We start from the raw sequence: 25023 nt of genomic DNA, 5'->3' as shown, positions 1-25023 counted from the left end.
TGTCTTGTTAGTTTCCAGAAAAAAAGTGTGGTCAAATTATCGTTTCCCTGTCGTAGGTGTTCTTTCCCTAAAGAGATTTATAACTTTCCTTTGTGCAGAAACGCTCCTGGCCATCTCCCTATTGCTATGCCTTCAGTAAGTCTGCTGTTATTTCTTCAACAGGTGCTAACCAAAAGAATCATAAGCCCTTCAGCCGAGAAAAGAAATAAAAAGCCAGTTTCCTGAAAATTATAACATACACAAGCTTGGAATGTGCTTGTTTGTTTGTGTCTTTCTTTCTTAGTTTATAGAACACTCTTTACTCTTTATGTTGAAAAGCTGTCAATTATTACTGGCTGTTGGCCACTTTTTCATCTCCAAGGTAATAGATTTCTACTATAGGGCTTCCACTTTGGTCAAAGCAGACATTGTGTTATAATAAAATATACTGAACACAAATGCAGCCATAAAGTCTCACATATATTTACCTCTAAAAGTGGAAAGGCTTATAGTATTTTAGAGAAATATTTTTTTAATACTAGGCACTCAGTAAATATTTGTAAGCAGCCAAATGAAGGAAGAAACGAATAAGCAAATGAACAGAGTAAATTTACCACAACTGCAAATCATTTCCCTTGAATGAAATGTGCTGCTTGTTTTCCTGGGGGGGAAAAAAAAAGTTAAATTAAGATAAATCATTGCTGAAAGAGTTCTTTAGGGACTAAAAGAGCAGTGACCATGGTAATAAAACATTGCTCCCCAAAGCATAATGTGGTAGTGACAGTCACAGGAAGCCTATTAATCCCCTTTCTTTTCTAGGATTGTCTGCCTTGTGTGTAATTTAGGTTTTGAAATCTTCCTTTTCCTGGGCAGATAATAGCCCCCAGAATGTCTGACCTGAGGTTATTTGACAACAGTTCAATCTATCCCAGAGCAATTTCTGTTATCCACGTTAACAAAGATCTTTGGGAGGCAAAGGCCAGTGATAACCAGCAATGAATTTGTTAGGATGTTTCTCAAATGCTGAAAAAGAGGTGGGAATCAGAATATGGACATAATCTTAGGGTAGTTAGACCGAGTCAAAATCCTCACTTCATCAGTGGATTTTGGATACATTACCTAGTTGGAAAACTCAATTGCCTTGTCTGAAAAATGAGGCAAAGATGGTATCCACTTCACAAAAGTTTGGGAGAAGATTAAGTGAGAGAACGTGGAAAGCATTTAGCACAATGCCGAAGAACGACTACCTCTATGACCTCTTTCCACTCACATCACTTCTGATACCAAATGTGTGGGGGTTTCCTCACACCCACCAACTCTCCAACTCTCCAACTTCACCAACTTGCTGTCCCTCAATTTAATTCAATTCTGATGCCACTCACCTGGAGTTAGCATCAGACCCCCACAGGTTAAGGGCTCAGTGCTACAATACTACCCCCACTTCAGACACCAATTGCAAGTCCGGGCCACCTCTACTTCTGACCGACTGGCTATGAAGTAAGGGGGCCCTCACAACTCCCTCCTTGTGTTCAATAATTTGCTAGAACAGCTCACAGAACTCAGGGAAAACAGTTTACTTACTATTATACATTTACTATAAAGGATATTATAAAGGATACAAATGAACAGTCAGATGAAGAGATACATAGAGTGAGGTCCAGAAGGGTCCTGGGCACAGGAGCTTCTGTGGAGTTCAGATGTGCCATCCATTCGCCACTTGGATGCATTCACCAACCTGGAAGCTCTCCAAACCCCATCATTTAGGGTTTTTATGGAGGTCCCATTATGTAGGCACGATAAATCATTGGTCATTGGTGATCAACTCAATCTCTAGCCCTCTCCCTCCCCTGAGGTCAGGGAGGGGGCTGAAAGTTCTAACCCTCTAATCACATAGTTGAGTCTTCTGGCAATCAGCCCCCATCCTGAAGCTATCTGGGAGCCCACTAAGAGTCACTTCATTAATATAAACTCTGGTATGGTTGAAAGGGGCTTGCTATGAGTAACAAATGATGCTCCGATCACCCCTATCACTCAGGAAATTACAGGAGTTTTAGGAGCTCTATGCCAGGAAATGGGGATGAAGATAAAATATGTATTTCTCATTATATCACACTAAGTAATATTAAGTGTTCAATAAACGGAAAACAAATGGTGGCCAAACCGTCCTTTAAACATTTTGATGCCAAGTACCAACAGGAATGTTTCTGAAACTCTTCTTACGTAAGTTTCAGTTCCCCCTTTTGTACACATGAGACGGCTAGATCAGATCAGGAGGAATGACATTACACATATATGGCTCTTTGAGCTAAAGGTATGTGGGGTAAAGGTATGTGGGGGTGGAAGGGAGGCAGGGCAGGATGCTGTCTGGTGGCAGTAATGTGCCAAAGAGCACAGGACAGGGAAAATGGGGAATGGATAGAAGGGTGATCGATCGGTGAAGTAGAGGAAAGGAAGGTAAGTATGGAAGGGAGGCAGGGAGAAAGGGAGAAGGGAAAAGGGAGAGTGCCAGGGGTGAACAGTTTAAATTGCTAGAAGGTAATTCTCTGTAGGCAATATTGGTGTTTCTTGTAAGGAAATCCACTATTCTTGACTTAAAAACTAAAAATCAGTTTCTACAAAAGAGGGAGGATTTGATGGACGGAGTTGGACACGAAGAGCTGCAATCTATGAAGATAAAAGTAGACTGCAAAAAGAAAACGACAGTAAAATTGACTCAACCCCTGGTGGATACTGCAGTGGGACAAATCCATGTAATGTGGTATTTGTGAATTCTACTCTACCACATATCCCCATATACTCACTACTCTCTCCCCCCAACACACTCTCTTCCAGGAGGCTGGCTCTGGGTGCTTTCTTGATGACTGTTGGCCAGAAACCTCAGTTCCCCACCACATGTACTTCTCTGTAGGCTGACATGTATCCTCATGACATGGCAGTTGCCTTCCTCCAGAGCAAGTGACCCAAGAGAATGAAAGCACATTGAAGACAGAAGTGGCAGTCCTTTTATAATCTAAACTCAAAAGTGACATACCGTCACTTCTGCCACATTCTGTTAATTAGAAGCAAGTCCGTATTCTAGCACACACTCAAGGAAAGGCAAACTAAGCTCCACCTCTTGAAGAGAGGAGTATCTAAGAGCTTGTGGGCATATTTGAAAACCACCATAATCCCAAACAGTTTTCTAGTTTCTTGTTCCAAGACTTCCTACATCCTGGCTGTGCCTCTGCCCTTGGATTCTTTGGGACCCCCTCAAATATGAAATCCTCTTATTGACTTAAGCTCGTGTTTAAGTCAACAGTCCCTTCTAGTACTGTCTGAGGTCTTGGAATCAGTGAAAACATGTCAGAGATAGGGACTTTACTGCCTTGCAGAAAGTGATGTCTGGTGGATGAGAAGTAGTTGAAGGTTCTCTTAATAGTGGATCAAGTCAATTCCTACGCCACATGGAAAATTGCTTCTCAACAAGGCGTTCCGGTGTGTGGTTTTGTAGACTGAGTCATCTCCCGCGACTTCATCAGGTTGCTCTAAAACAGGAGTCAGCACACGTCTGTAAAGGACCAGATGGGAAATATTTTTGGCTTCATAGGCCACATATGGTCTCTGTCGCATATTTTTCTTTGTTTTTATTACAACCCTTTAAAAATGTAAAAACTATCCTTAGCGTGCAGGCTGTGCAAAAACAGGCCTATGGGCTGAAGTTTGCCGACCCTTTCTCTAAAATAATCATCGAAAGATGCTCATTGTGTCCTTAGGGAATATTTAGATGTGCTTCTCCATACCACCCAGCCATGATGACAGAGTCTCCTTTCCATGTCTCTAATTTATCTTACTTCAGGCAAAGAGCTGAGAGTCCTCTTTTCAGGTTGGATACATTTTACGTAGGATTTCACTTGTTCCTTCAGGGAGACAGAAACAGCTTCAAAAATTAAGTCACTAAAATGACTAATGTGGTACTGTCAGAGAAGAATTATAGACCTGCAGGGTTATGGTCTCTCAGAGAACTCATTTGCTTTTCTATCCATCATGTGAATAACAATAACCTTCTCCAACTAGCAGAATGAAGAATGTATGGACTGCCAGTAAGTATTCCTTACTGCTCACCAAATATTGGAGTTTTAGGGAATTTCTGTCAGATCTGGCTTTTAATGGAGAAAAATAATCCAGTCTCATACTTTGACTTTTTGTGTCTTCGCTGTTTTCTCTAAAATCAGCATGCCTTATAAATGACATTGAAGGCGCCAAAAAAAAAAAAAAAAAAAAAACCCAAAAAACATCCTGTGTCTTTATCAGCAACTGGAATCAAAATCCTTGGATGAGAATTCTTAAAAAACAAAAGAAAACAACGTTGTAATTTCCCAGAGTATTAGTAAAAATATATTAATTAGGCCATGAGTCAACAAAAGATAATGTGTTAACATGTATATGATTAATGAATTCATACTAGAAGAGGCAAATAAATAAAACTGAAGGATGATATTAAAAGCTGTTCATCATATTTAATGTGTCAGATAGCCCCAGATAAGTTGTGCTGATTTCTTATTTTATACTATGCCCAAACCTGTAGCATTACAAAATTGCTAATTCAAGGTGCTACTTGAAAACAACGGCAACCTCATGCAAGAGTTGGGAGTTGGGTACAGATAGACGATGTTGTTTAAAGGGGCAATGAATCAAGTATATATCTCTGCTCCCTGAGCATAATAGCTACAGTCTTGAGACTTCATTTAACCATCTTAAAGCTTACCTTGTAAGAACCATTATTAGTTGTAATTAAAACTGACGAAATTCATAATTTAATTGGACAGATTTTGAAGGGTCATCTTTCATTTTCAATCCATAATGTTTCTTCCTGTAATTATTTGTTCTTGTAAATTATTCCAGTCATAAATTTAATAGCCAGTTTCAGAAGAAATTATTCACTTGCCATTCATTTGAATGGTTCAAGAGTTTTATGTATATATTTGAGTATTTGTCCAAACATTGTCACATGAGCAGAAAAACTTTTGCTCTAACATGGCATGTTTTTTTGATTGACTTTTGCAGTCACAAGGCAGCATTCATTACAATATTCTTATTTTGGTGTTCTGAAGAAAATATTCACAGCATAAGTGTTAACTCAAAGCCATTTAGATAGCTTCTAGAAGCTGCAGATCTTCTGGGGTAAAACAGGGAAATTGGTTCCACCAAGTCCAGGATCATCCGACATTTCTAATGAGCACTGGGAGAGGTAGAGTAATTTATTTTCATAAGCAAACTGCCAAGAAGATAGAAAGTCCTAGAAAACTTTCTCAAGCTGTTGTTGCAAGAGTGCTCTCCTGTGGTCTTTCTTACTGGTAGCGTTTCATCATCCCTCCACCATCACACGGTTTCTGTCTATTGCTCCCTGCTGCCTCCACTGTCGCTTCGTGGAGTTGCATTAGTTTAGGTCAGAGGGGCCCTACATGTTAAATAATTGTCCTTAGAACCCGCGAGAAGGAATAGGCCAAAGTCCACCAGACAGACTGATTCCCACCTTAAATGGATGTAATCACTTGCAGAGACTTCTCTTTTCATTGAATTTGAGGCTGATATATATATATATTTTACCAAACATATTTCTGTGGAGAGGAGACAGCCGGAATTTCTTTAGAGTTATCCAAAAAAGTACATTAGATAAGGGCAAACTTCTGCAAATTGACCAATTTGGCAGGAAGAACAAAGCACATGCCAGAATACCATACAGCCAGGGATTCATGTGTGGTTTAATGCCTATAGCACTGCACATGCTGGCAATACTTAACTATCTGTGGTCTACTCTGCGACCAGGAGAGAAGAAACAGATGTTCCTATCTGTCTTTTGATGTGCCTTCTGATATTTACGTTGACTTGTCTAAAATAACATCAGCGGCCCTAGACAATTTTTCCCTGGTCTTTGAGTCTGTTGACTAATTGTTTTAGGTGGCTATTAAGGATGTGATTATCATCGCAAGAGTTGGTCTGCTGCCAGCAGGTATTGCCCTGGCACAGGGGAAAGATAGACACTATTGGAAAGAGAACATAAAGAAAAAATGCATAAAATTTCATTTGTTCAAAGTAAAGTAAGACCCCAATAACTCTTTTTGGAACATGCATAATAGAAATTTGGGGGTATTTAAATTTAAGACCAGGAGGTCTTGATTCTCAGTATAGTAATTATAGAACTAGTGTTAGGAATGTTAGCTATTTAGATGCTATCAGTAGTCTTGGGAGAGGTGATAGATTAATTACTAAATAAAAGTAATTTACACTAAATTGAAAATGACAGCTGATGGCTTCTTAAAGCGAAGCTTGATGGGAAAGAAATCATGAGGATATTGGACATATGTGGGAGAGGGAGGAATTTCAATAGGTCTGAAAATCACAGAATGTTTGCAGAAATGGGGTAAACAAGACTAGAGTTCTTCATTTTGCTTAGGCTGGCTGGGAGGGCTTACAGTACAATATATTCCTATTTGTGACATAAAAAGAACAGATATTGGAAGAAACTATTTTAGACCATCAGTCAAAACATACAAGCCAGACAAGGTCGCAAAAGAAAAAAACAGAAAGCTAACCAGGAATTTCAGCAAGTTGCATAACTATACAAAAATGACCATTATATGCACACTTCACTTTTTAAAAAAATCTTATACAAATTTTCTAGATATCATTTTAGAAGGATTTCTTCTGGGCTATTTTTTCTCTCCATCTATTTGACTTCCCTTTCTTTTCACTGAAACACCTCTACCGCACACCTCTACTGCATATCTCATGGGCATCTCAAACCAACACGTCCCCCTTTGTTCCCAGGCTCAGTAATAGCTCCCCAACCTCCAGTTTTCCCAGGCCATATGCTTGGGTGGAATTTAGGTAACTGTAAGCTAGTGATGAATAGATTTGGCTTTGGAGGCAGGTGACCGAGGCTCAAGTCCTGTTTCCACTCTCTATTAACTAGGGAACCTCCTGAAGAGTTATTTAAACTATCCAAACATTTATTTACCTACAAAATAGAATATTTATTATATCTGTACCATGAAGTTGTTATGAGTGTGAATGGAATGATTCAGAGCTTATACAGCAGAGGCTGGCATCACTCCTCATCTTTCACACCTCCATCCAACCACTCACCAAAGCTAGATTCTATCCTTTGAATATCTCCTCAAACCACCCTGTTTTCTCTCTCCTTTATCTCAGACTTCTGTCATCTCTTGTCCAGGGTATTTTAATCAATTCCATGTGGGTCACTTGCCTGCCCTTACTTTCCCCACCCCAGCCAATCCATGCCCCACAAAGCCATGGGAGAGTTCTCTCTCCCATGACTGCCTACCACCCATGGAAGCATCTCCTTCCTTAGCAAAGGGTACAAGACCCTTTGTAATACGATCACTTGTCCATCTGGCTTCTCTCTTTGCTTCACTCCTTTTATTATCAGTGCTCCAGCAGTGCTAAATCACTGACTCCCCAAATGTACATGCTCACTCACTCTCACCCAGCGTTTGGAACAGTCCCTCTCCTGTCAATTCATCTTACTCCATGTGCCTAGATATCTCTCATTTAAGCCCATCTCATGGCACTCACCATCTGCACTCCAGCCCCACTGGCCACCCCCAAGTCTTCAAAGATACCAGTCTTTCCCACATAGAAAGACATAGAAAGGCAGACTTTGAACATGCTCTTCACTCCACCTGAAACACTCATCCATCTCTCCTTTTTTGCCTTATTAATTTCCACTGATTAATTTCACATAGTAAATGCCTTAAACTTGTCAGCTGCAATGCCATTTCCACAGGGAAGCCTCCTCTGATGACCTTGTTAGAAGCCTTCTTGGCAGCCCACACTTCTCTGCATTAGCTCTTATCACAATTGGGGATACTATGTTTGTGTAATTATTTGGTTTAAAAATGTTTTAGATTGGGTCCCCAGAAGCTTACCCTAAGGCAAATATTCAAGGGTAAATGGTTGATGGGGTGAGTGATCCTAGGAAGCCCCAGGAGGAAAGTAGGGAGGTGAGAGAGGGAAGGGAAGGAAACAAATACAGGTGCATGAACAAGCAGCTCACCCTGCGGGCAGCTAGGACAGGGTCCAGCAGGAGAACTCTGGGAAACAATGTGGGATGTGCCTCAGAGTTGTCTCACTCAGAGGGCATGAAAGCAGGATGTTAATTACCTACTCCTGTCCATCATTGGTTGAGGACTGCTTCCAAATTGGCTGCACAGGATAAGCATCCTGTTGAGAATAGAAAATACCCTAAGGCAGAGTGCCACAGGTCTTCAAGAGGAGAAACCACTAGAGTTTGCAGAAATCAGAAGTGAGTGCCAAGGGACAAAGGGTGGGGATTTGACAGCTTCACTGCGCTATCTGTCTGCTCCACTGGACTCTCAGCCCCACAGCTCTCTCTCTCACTAGTTATGTCTGGAGCAGCACCATCCAATAGAAATATAACATGAGTCACAAATGCATGTGTAATTTTACATTTTTGAGATGCAATGTTAAAAAGTAAGAGAAACAGGTGACATTAATTTTAACTATATTTTATTTAACACAATATAGCCACAGTATTGTCATTTTGACATGTAATCAATACAAAAATTATTAATGAGATATTTTACATTTTTCTTATGCTGTCTTCAAAATCAGATGTGCATTTGACATTTCCAGCACATCTCAATTTGGACACAGCACATTTTGAGTGCCTAATAGCCACATGTGGTGACCATCACGGTGGGCAGCCCAGCTCTAAAAGACAGAGTCTAGTAGGACTGGGTGCCCAGTAAATATTTGCTCAACAACTAAGGTCTCAGCTGGGGCAGTGCCTCCTCTGAGAAATGTCCCTGACCCCTCAGCCCTCCCTGCTTCTTTCGGCACAGCGTTTGTCGTACTCCCCTGGGGTTGTTTGTCACCCACTGTCTCCCCTGTAAGCTCCTGGCAGGGGCAGGCTCCACCTTTGCTCCTGTGTCTGCAGCACCCAGCACCGTGTCCAGAACACAGGAAACCTCCACAAAGTTCTGTTCAATGTTGAATACATTTTAAGATAAGTGATTTAATTATAATTTTAGTGAAATTGAAAAGGTAAATTTTGTACATTTATTTCATGAAAGGTCTAACATTTTTTTCTCTTTCTAAGAAATATTACTGTAGTCTCAAGGGATTATGCAGCTAGTGGCTTCAGTGATTCAGAAGTTGGAAAATGAACAGCACATTAATGAATCGAAGAGTGGGCTGTTTGTAGCCATATTTAATGAACTAAAATAAATCGTATCATACTTCCTGTTCCTGCTAGTTACTACTTAGAGCCTAGACCAACATTCTCAAGGCGTGGCACCCACAGCAGCAGCATCGCCTGAGCTTGCTAGAGATGCAAATACTTAGGCCTCATCCCAGCTCTACTGAACCAGAACCCAGCAATATGCGTTTTAACGAGCCTTCCAAGGATGCTGGTACACAGTGAAGTTTGAGAAACACAGCTCCAGATAGAGTAACTTCCAAGTTACTCCTCTAAAAAGAAAACAGTGGATCCCAGGGAAGACAGCTTCCCGGGCCTCAATTTCCACATGAATAAAACATTTGCTCTCTCTGCCTAAAGGTGTGTGGTTTCTGCACTTGTGAATTATTTTCATGTGAAATAAAGGGAATAGTATGTTGAAATTTATTCTGGTACAAGGTCAAATAGCTATTAAGTAAACATTTAGTTAAACAAAATCATTACTGGAATTCTGCAATGTTTAAAGAGAGAGAAAATACATACATAGAACCCTGCTGGTTTTTAGTTGTTAGGAAGCTTAGGAGTGGTGGTCAAGTTTTATCATCTACAGGATTATAATTTGAGTGAGGGCACATTTTTATTAAAAATTCATATTGAATTGTGGAAAACCTATACATTACTTTCATCCTAAACTTCAAAATTCCAAGTCAGCATCTTACAATGGTTATTTTCACCATTTAAAATAGCATGTTTCAACACTGAAGGACCAATTACTTTAGAGAGAGAAAATGGTAGAAACGTGAAAATGAAGGTGTTTACTTCCTATGATAACACGAGCCTGCCTGCAACCTCAAACATATGTGTGTTTAATTGTACCCTCCCTGAGGGACACGTGCACTCAGCACATGCCCGTCTTCAATCAGTGATTTCCAAAAGAGCTGTGTGGACAAAGCAAAGTAGAGAACTGAAGCCCTTACTCAGATATTCCTCATTTAAATCAGCTCAAATACCCAACATTTATTCAGATCTACATATATGAGACAAAATTTCATATCTTTCTCTGAATAATTGTCTCTAGCCTCAATTTCACCTTGTGCAGGCAGATACATCTCATGAAACCACTCCATCCATCTTTCTTTTGTCAACTCCCAAAGGGAAAGGCTTTGTCTTCCCAATAGCCTGATTAATTCCCTCTCCACCATCTTGAACTTTGTAGGCACTCAAGAAACGTTAATTGATGACAAAGACACCTAACAGCTTTTGAATTTATTCATGGAATGATTTGTCTATTCAAAGAACATCTTTATATACTTTGTATTCTTCAACAAAAAAGCAAAACAGTGTTTCTCTTGCCAGTTCTGTGTTTAACATCTGCACAGAGCACAAAGTGTGCCTGTTTAAAACAAATGTGTAGGCACGCTGGTTATCTCAATTCAGAAACAAAATGACAATACAGAGAAATGTAGTCTTTAGAAAGAAATTTAACCTTAGGGCTTGAATTTAATGGAAAGCACAATTGCTGTTTTGTTAAAAAGAGAGAGAGAGAGACTACAGAAATCTCATTGTAAAGCTATTATGCTAACTTTATTTTGGTCATAATTTTCCCAGTTATGGTATAGAAACCGGGTTGTGTTCATACCTGAAAGCCAGTATAATTTATGGTCAATTCACCAACATAGGTCGACTAGTAGAATAACCATCAGCATCGGCCTAAGCTTACTTCTAACCCTAGTTGCACTATGAAGTCACTGGAAGAATTTAGGAAAGTTGCTTAATTCCCATTTGTTGGTTTTCTAATCTTTTTTTAAAAATGCCACATTAATATATTTCTTATTACCGTGGTTCCTTAATGGTTATTGATTGTGTGCAGGGTGCTTTGTATCTCTGCGAGGCACTGCAACTTCCCCAGGGAAGACTGTGCTAATGAATAGTGTTTGTAGAGTACTTGGAAATCCTTGGATTAAAAACTAACTGTATCAGAGTAAAAGTATTTGTATTAACATGCCATATGGGAGAACCATATGTTATCTATTAAGAGAGTATGTGTGATATTGAAAACAGCTCTCTGGTGCATTGCCTTGTGCTATTTTTATACCAAGATATGCCACAGCAAGTTTTGGTATGCCAGGGTGGTACCTTCAATGTGGAAATGCTACCAAGTTCAGTCCTTCAGTAGATACTTGTTGAGTTTCTTATTGAACACTCGGTGGTCTACTTACCATCGTACAAAATATATGGAAGGGACAGTTGGGTGCTACAGCCCTAGGTGTTTCCTTTCATTGAACACACGCCACTCTGAGGTCTCCCTTAACAGACACATATGCTTTAAAAATAACAGGTTCAATTAATTCCTCTTCCCTCGGCATGAACAAGTATGCTGTTTTGGGGCATTCTTAGAAAGAGAGAGGACCAAGATGATTGTCTTCTCTGTCTTATGATTGAAGACGATCCATGGGTCTTACATACTCTCTGTGAATGGGGCATGGTTGTAATACTATTTGCGTTTATTTTGAGTGGAACTGATACTGCCAGCCAGGAGAGCATGGCTCAGTGTTTCCCCCAAATGGACTATGCATGCCCACCATCTTCCCAGGAGGTTCTAAGTCATCACTCTGGGTAACTACATTGTAACAAGTTCCACATATAATCTCCCCTGGCTGGGGAAGAGATTCCTTCTCTAAGGTAACTGCTCCAGTAAGAAGACACAATGGTGACAGGTGGAGTATTGTGACAAGAGTCTGGGCTCTGTGTCTGCCCCACATGGTGTGTGAACCACACATTTCATAAGTAAACTGATGTTCTTGGAATAGATAATTTTTGTTTTGTTTTGTTTTGTTTTTCCTAATTAACTTGTGAACTACCCATGTAAGTCCAGGTAAGGGAAGAAAATATTTCTCTAATTCATAAATATTGATTGAACACCTGCCATGTGCTCATTCTAGGTACTGAAGAGACATAGGCAAGGGATTTTGTTTCATTGGTGGAGCTTACAGTCAAGTGGAGGCAGATATACATAAACAATGGGCATACTACATACCTAAACTATATATTAGAAGATGCTAGATGATTGAAAAGAACAAAAATAAGAAGTAAATCAGGATAAGGAGGATGGGGTGTTTGGGGCTGGGGAGATGTTACACTTTTAAGTGGAGTGTTCAGCATCGAAAAGAGGACATTTGAGCAAAGACGCGAAGGACCTGGAGGGAAAGCAGTCCAAGCAGAGGCGATGGGCAGTACAAAGACGGGGAGAAGACATCCTAGTGTGCTGGAGGAACGGCACCGGGGCCTGTGAGGCTGGAGCAGAGTGAGGCAGGAGGAGACTAGAAAGAAGTCAGGCAGGAAAACAATAGGGGTCTCCAGCACACAGGGCCTTGTTGCCTTTTATTTTTTAAAAATGCACTTTAGAGCATTTAAGCAGGGGAATGGTATGATCTGACTTACATTTTAAAGCAAACCTTGGGCTTCTGGGTTGAGAACAGACTTTGAGAATAAGAGCTGAAGCAACAAACATGTTGGGAAGCCACTGCCGAATCCCAGGAGAGAGGGGATGGAGGCTGGCCCAGGGCGGTGGTGAAAGCTGATGGACTCCACCGTCTTGTGCTCCCTACATGTCACCACATTTGATTTTTAGGAATATTATTTTTGATCTGAGAGACATGACATTTTAAAACGAATGCATAATTTAATGAGGTTCAATCAGAGGCTCAGATAGATAAGGTACAGTTTCTACATTGAGAACTGAAATATAATTCAAGCAAAAAATATTACTGCTTAGGGGGAAACGAAGTTTCTGTCTCATTCCCTTGACAAGTTTTTATGGAGCCCCTAATGGATTTTAGGCATCATGCTGGGTGCTGTGGACACCACAGGAACAACAAGGGCATCTCTCTCAGCAGGGGACTTACAATTTAGCTGTGCAGAGTCAGAAGAGGTCAGAGGAATCTGCAAGGCAAGAAAGAGCCACCTCAGGCTTTGGCATAAACGGGACATGAGCTTAAATCCCAGCTCTGCCGCTAATTGTGGGAATTCGGTAAGTTACTTGACCCCCCACGACCTTGATTTCTTCATCTATAAAAATGTAGATAAAAGTCTAACTCAGTGGGACTATTGTGGGCTTCACGGTAAGGGGTGCGAGGTGCGTAAACATGTGAGTGCCAGGGGCCAGGGAGGCGCCTAGGAAGCAGCAGCTGCAGCTCTTGTTAGATGCTGACTACTCAACTGCACAGCTCCTTTGACCACACTGAAAGGCGCACAGTAGGCTTTTCATTAGAATAACAAGGCAGTCAACTCAGGAACTTGCTTTTCTGAGATCAATTTATTAAAATCAACAACTGATAACACCTACAGAACAAAAGATTTAAATGTTTGAAACTAACTTTCCCTCCCTCCTTCCTCCTTCCTCCTTTCCTTCTTTCCTTTCTTCCTTCCTGAAGCCCTTAAGTAGGCTGAGCAAGGTAGGAGTTCACAGTGAAGGAGGTCTGGAGCAGGGTGGCAGACACCCAGCACAGAGTTCAGGAAGAGTCAGGGGTCGTGTCTGTCTCAGGTTAAAGGAGACTAAAGAGACATGACAGCTAAATGCAGTGTATGATCCTAGGCTGCTGTGAAAGATATTACTGGAAAATTGGCAAAACTTGACTGTGGTCTGTGGCTTAGATAGTAGGAATGTCATCAGTGCTAATCTCCTGATCTTGATGGTTGCATTGTGGTTATGGAGGAGAATGTCCTTGTTTGTAGAAAATATGCACTAAAGTATTCAGGGCCAATGGAGGTGATCAGGGAGTGATTATGTGTGCAGTTTACTCTCAAATCGTTCAGAAAAAGAAAGAAAATTTCTTGTACTGTCCTTGTAACTTTCTGTTGTTTAAAATTATTCCAAAATCAAAATATCTTTAGCATTGAAAAGACAATTGTAGCACAGCACCCACCTGGCTCAAGTGTCAGACGAGCTCGATTCTCGATTCTGGATGTTCTTAGTGTCCTATATTAATCTGTATGTGATTATAGTTTAACTCTTCAGCTATTATTATATTAAGCAGCTTTTTTCCACATTTTTGCTGACCCATAATTTAACTGTTTTACCCAGACAACAAATATTAGTTACATTTCTGGGAAGGCAATAGTGGGCTCTGGTATCAGCTGACTGCGTTGAAACCCTGCTGCCATCACATGCTAGCTGTGGGATCTTAGTCAAATTACTTAACATCTCTGTGTCTCAGTTTCGCCACCCATGAAATGTGGATAATAACACCTACCTCACTGGGTTGTCATGAGAATTAAATTTGATAAACTATGCAAAGCAGTTAGACAATGAGGAGAATTTAGCCGACATATAATAAACGTTAACTGGTATGAACTGGTATTATCCTGCTGCCCACATTGCTCTATTAAATAAAACATAAACATCGTTGGTGGCAGTGCACACTCTTTGAGAGCATTCCTCCCTCATATAAGCTGAATTTATTTTTTGAGTGTGTATCTTCTAGAGAATTTCAAAATGTGTGAGATGAGAATGTAGCTGGATGGCATCACGCAAAATTAAAGGTGGAATTCCTCATAAATGAAAGAGTCCTAAAAAATAGCCAACCCTTCCTGACCTGAGAAAAATTAATATACCATTTGTAGTAATCAGCTATTGTCAAAATAATGCTGTGTAACAAATCACCCCAAAATGCATTACCTTACAACAAAAATATTTGTTCTCGTGCTCACAGGTTTGCAAGTTGACTATAGTTCACCTGATGTAGGGTACGTTCAACTGGGCAGTTCTGTTTCAAGCTGTGAGTTGCCTAGGCTTGGCTTCAGATTGTGGCTTGGGTTCAAGTCTGCTCCATGTGTCTCTCATCCTCTTTAAACCAGTGTCTGAGAGGCATTTCTTGTCGTGACAAATGTTAGGAGCACAAGCACCGAGTCCAATTATGCAGCACGTGTAAGCCCTTTGCTCACATTGCCTCCACTAGCATTTCATTAGCCAAATTAAGTCACCTGGTCAAGTCTAGCGTCAGTGGGGTGGGAAATATTCTCCTGCCCACAGTGGGAGGACACTGAGGTGTATAATCTGTTACAGGGGCCTGAAGAATTAGGACCAATGATCCAATCTGCAAAGCACTGTATTTGATTTGCCTATGCTCTGTCCGTGTCCAGAAATCCTTGGGACCTTTGTAAGAAACGGTAATAGTATCCCAGCTGGCAGTTGTTTCCCCAGTAGCCAAGATGGATTCGCTCTGATTTACTTCCCTTTTCCCTTCCCATTCCCATGCACAGTTCACAAAAGGAACTACAAATATCAGGATAGCAGTTTGTGGCCATGGCATTGGCATTCCGCCCTTGTGAAAGTCTTCCATGTGGGATCAAAGATGGGCCGCACTCTTACTGTCATGCGAGCAACGCTGCATTGCTTACACTTTCATGAATTCACTTGAGAGCAGGAATCTTATTATTTCTGCAAAATTCCTGAAATATCCTTTCATAGTAGTTCATGCTCAATAGACATGGATTGAAAGAGCGGGGCGCAGGGTACCAATACTAGAGAAACACAAATGGTGCAACCACTGGAATTCTCACAGGTTACTGCACTTTTTGGCACAAGAAAGTAAAGTATTACGTGACACTCAACATGAAGGCTGTGGAAATTTATTATCTGAAGTAAATATGTGATCTTAAAGGTATATTAACTAAGAGAATTTAGCTTCTGTGTCATACTTTTTAAGCTTACAAAATAGCCCGTCACTTCCCTGTATTTCTTCATGTTTATTGTAAGCCTTTTAAATCTCTTCTAAAAACTGCAAGTTTACATTCCCCAGTCTACTTAACTTTTTATTGTTTGTGTGCTTCCTGTGAAGACAGCCAGACAGACAAGGCTGATGAGAGGAAGCTTGTGCTTATCAAATACTTACTGGTAACCGTGTAATGGGAGTTTTTTTCGTACCAGCGGAAGCCCACTATTTCACCTAAGAACTCACCCATCTGAGGAATTTTAAATGGATGGAAAGTTATAAGCTAGCTAAAATGTCCTTCTGAAGGAGTGAAATGAATGCTAATCTAATTGCTGGAGAATGCATCAGCTGGGCTTTGAGATAAGACCTCTACGCTGGTTCCCCCTGCTGGATTTGAGGACGCACTGTGTTTAGAAATTGATGAAAGCAAAATACCTAAACCTTTTCATTTGAGGGCATGTTACTCAAATGGCAAATCCAGCATTCTTCTAGAATGCATTTACTCCACTATAAACATGCCAAGCATTTCCTGAGTTTGCTTCCCAAGTGCAGAAATACTGCAATGAGAACACTGCGCAGCCGAGACTCAAAGTGGAAAACACAAGCCTGCCACTGGGGCGGCTGCGTTAGGGAGCAGGACGGCAAGCATGCGGGTAAGGGTAAAAACCCAGTAGAAGTAGATTAGGAAAACAGCCAGACTGGTTTTATTATTATAAAGCTGCACTTGGGGGTCTGACCATGAATTTCCTTTTCCTGCGTTTAGAACTGCTGGAACCAATTCCTCACCTTCCTGTGACTTAATTGTTTCTCTTTCCCTTCTCATCTTCCTCTCTTCACAAGGGAGCTTTTTACCCCTACTCCACAGGAGATGTGGCAACCAGACTAATTTTACAGGCAGCCTGTCACTGCAGACTTCAAGCCTATTGTGAAATATGTGTGAAAAGGTCTGTCTGTGGGGAGAGAGAAAAAAGCTGGCAGATTTTTCCTGCTTGACGCTGAGTCAATTTGGTGGGAGGAAAGGGGCACATACTGATGCATGTTTTTGACAATTATTCCGCACCGGCTTAGCCTGGTTAAGGAGCAGAAGCAGCAGTCATGGCTGTTTCCTTCCTAGAGCAAAGCCAATGGCGTCGCCTCCTCGGAGGACCAGAACAAAGAAAATGTCAGATCATCATGTGGTATTTGTAAATATGCCATTTGGAACACTGGATTTAGCTAGCTACAGAGCGGCCCCAGGTTCTCATATTAAAAGTTATACTGTGTCCCCTCTGACAAATGGTGCAGTGCTGGGCAGAGGGAATTCTAAATATACTAATATATTCATTGATAGCATTCCTTCCCCACTTCAGAGTGTCACTCTTTTTAGTTTATTTATTTATTTTGTCATTCTATTATGAGCTTTTTATTTCATTTTATGTCAATCCCAGATGTTTTCTCCTCTGCCTCTCTCCAATAGGTTCTTTGTTAGAGCCGCTTGGTGAAATGTTTCTCCGTTGCTTCTGAGCCTCCTGTTTAGTTCAGGGGAGGATTCCCCAACCTCTTGCCTCTGGATTAAGAGCTGGTAGTAGTAGCAGATAGTGGGCCAAAGCACTCAAGCCAAACAAGGTTAAGTGATCTGAGCCTGGTTGTTGGTGGGGAATTTTTTTTTTTTTAAAGATTTTATTTTTTCCTTTTTCTCCCCAAAGCCCCCCCGGTACATAGTTGTGTATTCTTCGTTGTGGGTTCTTCTAGTTGTGGCATGTGGGACGCCGCCTCAGCGTGGTCTGATGAGCAGTGCCATGTCCGCGCCCAGGATTCGAACCAAAGAAACAATGGGCCGCCTGCAGCGGAGCGCGCGAACTTAACCACTCGGCCACGGGGCCAGCCCCTGTTGGTGGAGAATTTTTAAAGGGCTTTGCTGGGCGACTCTTCTGCTCCTTGTGGCATTGGCTGAGGTCATCGTTTGGCTGCATTCAGCGGGCAGCTGGGCTCAATTGGCAGGTTTAGGAGGCTTTACCCACATGTCTGGCTCCTCGCTGCTCTGCCACATGGCCCTACTATCTCTCCACGTGCCTGTCTCCATTTGGAGCATCTTTACGGCGTGATGGCTGGCTCTCCAGAGGGAGAAAGTGGAAGCTGCTAATCCTGAGGCCTTAGCATGGAGGGCCCAGAACGTCACTTCCACATTTCACTGGTCTAAACAAGTCACAGAACCAATCTGTATTCAAAGAAAAGACAGAGAGATTCCACTTTTTGAGACACAAAAGATCTTGGCCATCTTTAACACATAGAAATATATGCTGGTAACTTCTGCTTTGTTTTATGTACTTTAACTATATGTTTTATATTTTGTTCCTGTGTCCTTACATAAATTTATTGGTTTTTTTTTTTTATTTTCAAAACAAAAAGAGATTTGGAAAACCTCCCAGTAATGAGTTATAAAATCATGCTTTTATTTTCCTTTGAAAAGTTTATTTTTTCTACACAAAAACCCACAGTAATATATTATACATTTTAAGCCAAAAGAAAATTTTAGCTAGTTTCTAGTATATAGCCAACATTGCACCTACCCAGTGATTTATTTTTCAAGGAGTTATGTACTATGGCATAAACTTGACTAGCATAATCTGTTCAAGACAAAATATTTCATAGCATAGATATGTCAGACTGTCATATGTAAGTTAAATAAAAATAGATACTTTTTTTGTAACATATATCAAACAGGAAAATAAAGGGCATAGAACTTAATTAACCAAGTGTCCTTACACGGTGCATATTGCTTGAGTCAAGGGAAAAGAGCAGATTGAAATTAAAATCTGTATTGCCTTTTGGGAAATGCTGTGCAAGGAGAGAGATGTTACTAGGTCTGCTGAGTGAATTTCGTTTACTGCAGTTCAGCATTTCATCAAGCAAATCGTGTGAGAAGGGACGAGTATAAATTTGCCTATTTATGTAGATAATTTTTCTGTTTCACGCTCCTGATTCATCTCTCTGCCTTGCTTTATGGGGAGTCACGCTACATTGGTTCCAATTAATTTCACTGCTGCATATTAGCCATAAAGAGATATTTCATAAATTGACTTGATGTGTTTTTTTTTTTCCTCTGTGGTTTTCTTGAAAGATGAGAACGGTCCAGAGGAAAAACACAGTGTGGAAGAAATGGAAGGGCAGAGCCGAGAAGCAGGTGGGCTCAGGTTTCTTTTGAGGAGTCTCCTAAGCCTCGTCTACAGAGGTGAACAAGGACTTTACTCAGTGCTGTTTTCTGAAAATTTCTGAATTTCCTTTTCACCAGCTTAACTTCCGTGTTCATTCAGGTCTTCCTCAGGAAGCCACCAACTCTATTAATTACGAGTGACAAGGCTTCCGGTCAGAAGGGTACATTTCCACGTCTCATTGCCCAACTCCGCTTTTCTTCCATGCAGTAACAGTTTGCTTAGCAATGCTCTAAGAGGGCCCAGCTGAGGGTGGCAATGCCAAGTCAGAGACTGGCTGACAGGATAGGTCAAAATCAGCAGATTTCGGTACTGTGTGGGAGGTTCCCCTTCTGGCCTCCTGACTCCATTTTAAATGAGGTTTCCCTTTATTAATTATCACTCTATTAATAAAAATATAAATGCAGGAAATTTAAAAAAAAATCAGCAGATTTCGTTTGGAAATGGAAATTGTTTAAAGAAAATAAATAGGAGGCTTTCCCTTCACAATTAGTGGAATGTTCTTTACTGTTTTGCATTACATTTTGAAGAGTCATGCTTCTAGTTATTTCTTTGCATGTCATAAGACATGGTGTCACGGAGCCTGACTACCCCATACGCAGAACTAATGGGAAGTCCACAGCCTTCCTGACAAGGCCTCTGTTCACTAAAGAATAGATGTGTCAATTGAATGGTTATAGATTCTCTCCTGTAGATTACAAATTGAACATTTTTAAATAAAATAGCACTTAAGACTCAAAAGAGATTGTCACCACCTTCAATTTATCATCTCTTCCTACCCATTTTTGTACTCAGGCACGTTCTTGGAAAGAATAATAGGCACAGTTACGCAGTTATCAACATAACCACCAAAATAAAAGTATCCTTCTTCCCTTTAGTTTTCAAATCATTCTCCCAGTTCTAATGAGCTCCATGGAGGGGCATTTTTTTAAACAGTGGGCTCTGTCTAATGTGTACCAGGCACGTCCTAAGCCATATGCTGAACTTTTGGAAATAAACCAGGTGGTGGGATAAGTTTTTCACTGAAGACTTCCTACATTAACCTTGGAACTTTTGCTGGAGAACTGGAAGCTTTTATTATTAACCTGGAAGATGGAATTGAAGAAGGCCCATCAGAGAAAGCACTGAAGCAAGGCAGCAAGGACCTTGTGTACCTGCTGCCGGGTCAGCTGGCTCGCTTTGCTGAAATGCAGTCCTTGCAATGAAATGAATTTCTGATACAGCAAACTGTGGTTATCCACACCCTCCCCGCCGGCTCCTGACCCACACATCATTATGCTCCCTGGAAGATGAGTCCTATGTGAAAAGCTGTCACTGTTTTTACTGTTTGGGGCTGACAAATATTAGTCAACTAACTGCTGACAGCTGAGGCCATTCTCTAAATGCTAAGGCTTCACAGATTTTATTCACTCACTGCTCTGTCCCAAACTATCTTTATCGACATAGATTTTTCCCACTGCTGTTCATACACACACGTACACATGCACACTCACGCACACACATATATACACGCACATACATTTGCCTGTGTTTCATTTATTCATTCTTTTTCCCCTTAATCAGTTGAAAGCAGGCAGTTTCTTTTTGGATTTGGGATCATCTTGCCTGTTAGCAGAGAGTGGTAGAACGTAAGCCCTTTCCAACACCTCTTGGATCGATAGCATTATCCCCACTATATGGGTACCTCTCAATGTAAAGCAGAGACCAAAATGCACGCCTGAGGGGCTCCTCGTGCTCTTCCAGGTGAGCCGCCTGGCTGGCATGGAGTCCAATGGCAGGATTCAGCTATGATCCTGGCCAGTGTCGACATACATTGTTATGTCCACTCCGCTCATTTGATCACCTCTCTAATTCAAGTGCAGAGAAATTAAAGATGAAGTTCTGGTTATTAAAGCCTTTTTGATATACTGTTATTCTTCCACACTAAAAATACCTACTTTTCATTCAATATCTTTTCCAGCTTTGATTTTGATTGTACAACTCCACAGCCCTCCTCCACATCATGAAAAAAACGCAATCTCAAACCAGCACAATCCAGCAGTTTTGATTGCTGTTAAGATCAAATCCAATCAAAGTTGTAGATAATATTCCACAAACAGTCATTTAACAAATATATATCAAGGGTTTACTGTGATCCAGGCACTGTTCTGGGCACTGGCATACAGCAGTAAACAGTAAAGACAATATCCTTGCTTCCTTGAAGCTTATATTCTGATCAAGGTATCCAAAAATAAACAATAAACAAAAAAGTATAAGGTAGTGATAAATTCCTTGCAGAGAAATGAGGTAATGTAGAAAGAATACTGAGAAGGCAACTCCCCACTGGCTGGATTTGGGGACAACTCCCTGAGGAAGCCATAATTAAAATGAGATCTAAATGATGAGATGGTGGAAGAGCAGTCAAATGGAGGGAACAGATAAGGCAAATGCCTCTAGGCCAACTTAGGCTTAGCTTGTTGGAGAAAGAAGGCCAGAGTGGCTGGAGCATGGTAGACTAGAGGGAACATGGTATAAGATTTGGTAAGAGATCATAGGACCAAATTATGTCTGATTGTGTAAGATTTGATTTTATTAGAACTACAAAGAGAAACCAGTGAAAGTTTTTAAGTAGTGGAGAGACATAATCTCTGTTTTAACAAGCTCACTTTGCCTGTGAGTAAAAATGGGTCAAAAGAGCCAGAGTAAGACCAGTGAGAAGGCTACAGCAGGAAAGCAACGATGGTGGTTTCTGGAAATGTAGACAAAATGGACTGATTTGTGTTACATTCCAGAGATAGAGGTAATAAATGTGCTGATGGATCAGATATGAGGTATGGGAGGAAAAGGAACTCAGGATAAATCCTAGGTTTTTAGCATCAGTAACTATGAGGATGATGGTACCACTTACCAATATATGGAAGACTGGCCACAGGGAAGTTTTTGTTGAGAACGTTAATACTTCAGTTTTGGATTATAAATTTGAGAGGACTCTTAGCTGTACAGGATGTCAAGAAACCAGTTAGATACATGAGTCTGGATTTCTAGAGAGGAGTGGACCAGAGTTACAGGTTTGAGAGTCACTGGCATATAAGTGGTATTTAAAACCATGGATGAGATTCACTAGAGAAAAAATGTAAGTAAAGAGAACAATGGGGCCTGGGACACCATGATGTCTAGATATGTGGCAACAGGGGAGAAAGAGCAGCCACAAGATGAAAGTGTTTCAGAAATAACAGAGTAAAGACTCTGTGAAATGCCACTGAGAAATGAAGTAAGAGAAGAGAAGTGGCCACTGGATTGTCAAAGGGAGGTCACTGGCACCTGTGATAAGCGAATTCTTGGAGGAGTATTGAAGCCAATGGGGGTGAGTTACGGAGGGAATGCAAAGTGAGGAAGCAGAGGAGAATAACAGAGACTGCTCTTCCAAGGAGTTTTGCCGTGATGGAAAGTAGAGAAGTGGGAAGATTGACATCAAAGGAACGTTATTAGTTTGTTCTTCTTCTTTTTTTTGAATGGAAGATTTTCACCTAACAGAAGAAAGTCAGTCACCATCTCCAATTATCCCCTTACTAAAAATTTTACTCTCTGTTCTAATAGAGACATGACCTAAACATAATAGTCATATACATTATGGACAAGAGTATGCTAGAAAATATGTGATTTGACCTTAAGTGTGTGTTAGTTATCTTGCATGCATGAGTTATCTTTAGTTCCATGACCCTGTTACTGCATGAAAAAAACATTCATTTATTTTCCAATTGTCAAGTATTAACCATTATAAATGCTTTTGATATGTTAGTAAGTTACTTTTCTATTATCCTGGAGGTCAAATGTGAGTGGAGTCACTCTGGTGCCAAAGATACTGAGAAGAAAGATCAACTCTGACGAGGTTAATTGCTGTTCTAAGGGGAACAGCGACCTCCGATTCCTTAGTCCTCACTCTGTGCTTGGGTGACGTGAAATCTCCAAACGGCTTTTGGTGCTTTCCTACAAATGGTCCCCTTCTCCTGGGCCTCTGCACTGGCAGCCATCAGACATGCTCCCTGCCATTTGACAGCCTGGCATAAAGGAGAAGTATAGTGCTAAGAGAAACCAGACTTTAAAAACACACACATAAAAACACTTTGGAGAAATTTTCAAGGGTATACTTTCTTTCACAATCTGTTACTAAGAAAAATAATGTACCATTCTTCTAGAGGTGAGGAAGAAGCAGAATGCCATAGTATAAAAAGTACCAACAATTAGTATTCTTCACCAAAAGATTACATGAAGTTCATCCGGCTCTGTCTTAACTGAAGGCTTCTGTTGCACTTATAAAAGAGAGCCAAAGAACCGTTTAGTATCTTAGAGCATGAAACAGGCTCATCCTTCCTTCAGTGGAGCAGGGAGGGAGGTGCGGCCAGCTGGGAAGCTCCAGCTTGACAATGTCAACTCTGAGGCAGTGTTTCTCTTTCTGCTTTACAGATGGTGTCAACGCTGCTACTGTGCCCCGCTCTGCTTCAGAAGAGGCAGTTGAAGTCTGTAAAGACGAAGGTATGCGGCCACTTCCTACATGTAAAAATCACCAACTCTTGGAAGACCACCTGGGTTTTGTTTATATGGAAAAATAAAGTAATGAGCAAGTCTAATTCTCTTTAAGCATCTGTTTCCAACGCAATCAAATATCCCACCCACTTTGTTTTATTCCATATCTGCCCTTTTCAAAATTTATATCTACATGTACATTTGTGCCTCTGAAAAGTAACTATTTATGAAACAAGAGAATGATCAGAGAAATTATGTTTAAAGAAGATGTTTATTTGAAACACTAGAATTAGGCAGTTCTGCTGTTTACAGCTATTTGTCAGGAATAAGTTCAAAAGAGTGGCATTGGGAACTACCTACCGAGAGCTTCATTATCCAGACATAATAAGAAAGAAAATTCGTTTGAAAGGCATCCTTAGATCCTTAGAATTAAATATTTGGCAAGAGCATCATCCCTCATTCTATGGACAGCTACTAAGAGAAAATGTTACCAACCCAAGTATCTCTAGAAGAAGAAAAGAACGAAAGAAAAGTTAATTTAGGTTCTAGAAGAAAATTTGAGGGAGACATAGTGGGGACATTCATGTGCAGATTATAGAGTTTAAAAATATATATTATCTAAAGGAAAATAAAATGGTCCTCCTTTTTCCTTCTCTCTTGATTAACTGTCCCCACACAAAAAGGTAATATTATTTTATGTCTGTCATTGGTAACTACTGGCAATCCTTCTATGATTGGCAGACCAGATTGCTGTATTTGTATAAACGGACATCTTGTAAACCATGCGATCTACATGGAACTTTTGGATAAGTATGCTGAATGCATGTCTTCAGTTTGGAGTGACATGAAAACAGATCTGTACTTGATATTGATACCGGCTACTCCTTGAATCGGTGTTGAGAAAATCAAAGTGGTCTTAAAATTTTAATACTCAGCTGTTTGCATCATTCACTTCATTTCATATTGCCTGGTAAATGGATTTTTCTGAACAAGGCATCCTTGTGTACTGAGGGTAGTTAACTAAGATTGTGAATTCTGGGGCCAGATGGTTGAGGCTTAAATCCTGTCATTTTCACTCAAAGTTTGTGTAACCTTTGACAAGTAATTGAAGGGATTAACAGGTAATGACAAGTAATTAACTTTGTGCTTCAGTTTTCTACTCTGTAGAATGGGGAGAATAGTAGTATTTACCTCACAGAATACAATAATACATGTCAATTGCTCAAATGGTTAACCTGGCCTGTGTGCAGAATGGGTTTCTCAGAAGATAGACTCTGTGATGGAGATTAAGGAGCAGATATTTATTAGGGAGAGCTCTTGGAATCAATACCTGAGAGAAGAAAAGGAAGGACGTAGAACTGGGTAGAGGGAGAAGCTGAACTTCCCCTGAGAAATAAGGCATTCTCGCCAGAAGCCACAGCTGGTCTGAAGAGCGCGT

General features: G+C 40.6%; 1 protein-coding gene across 8 annotated transcripts in view; it reads left to right on the top strand.

Moving 5' to 3' along the window:
- MACROD2 (mono-ADP ribosylhydrolase 2) overlaps nt 1-25023 on the top strand; it is a 1868269-nt gene that overhangs the window by 1734925 nt on the left and 108321 nt on the right. For 3 of the 8 annotated variants that reach the window (XM_070588788.1, XM_070588787.1, XM_070588784.1), the window contains 2 exons: nt 18992-19054; nt 23526-23594. In XM_070588788.1, coding sequence (XP_070444889.1) covers nt 18992-19054; nt 23526-23594 — 132 coding nt within the window. Of the gene's footprint in view, nt 1-18991; nt 19103-23525; nt 23595-25023 lie in introns of all 8 variants that reach the window. The other 5 variants (XM_070588789.1, XM_070588785.1, XM_070588783.1 and 2 more) reach the window with 2 other exon arrangements.

This window comes from Equus przewalskii, chromosome 21, assembly GCF_037783145.1.
Source record: "Equus przewalskii isolate Varuska chromosome 21, EquPr2, whole genome shotgun sequence".
Lineage (NCBI taxonomy): Eukaryota > Metazoa > Chordata > Mammalia > Perissodactyla > Equidae > Equus > Equus przewalskii.
The sequence above is the reverse complement of the archived record's forward strand: the minus strand, read 5'-3'. Positions and strand labels throughout refer to the sequence as shown.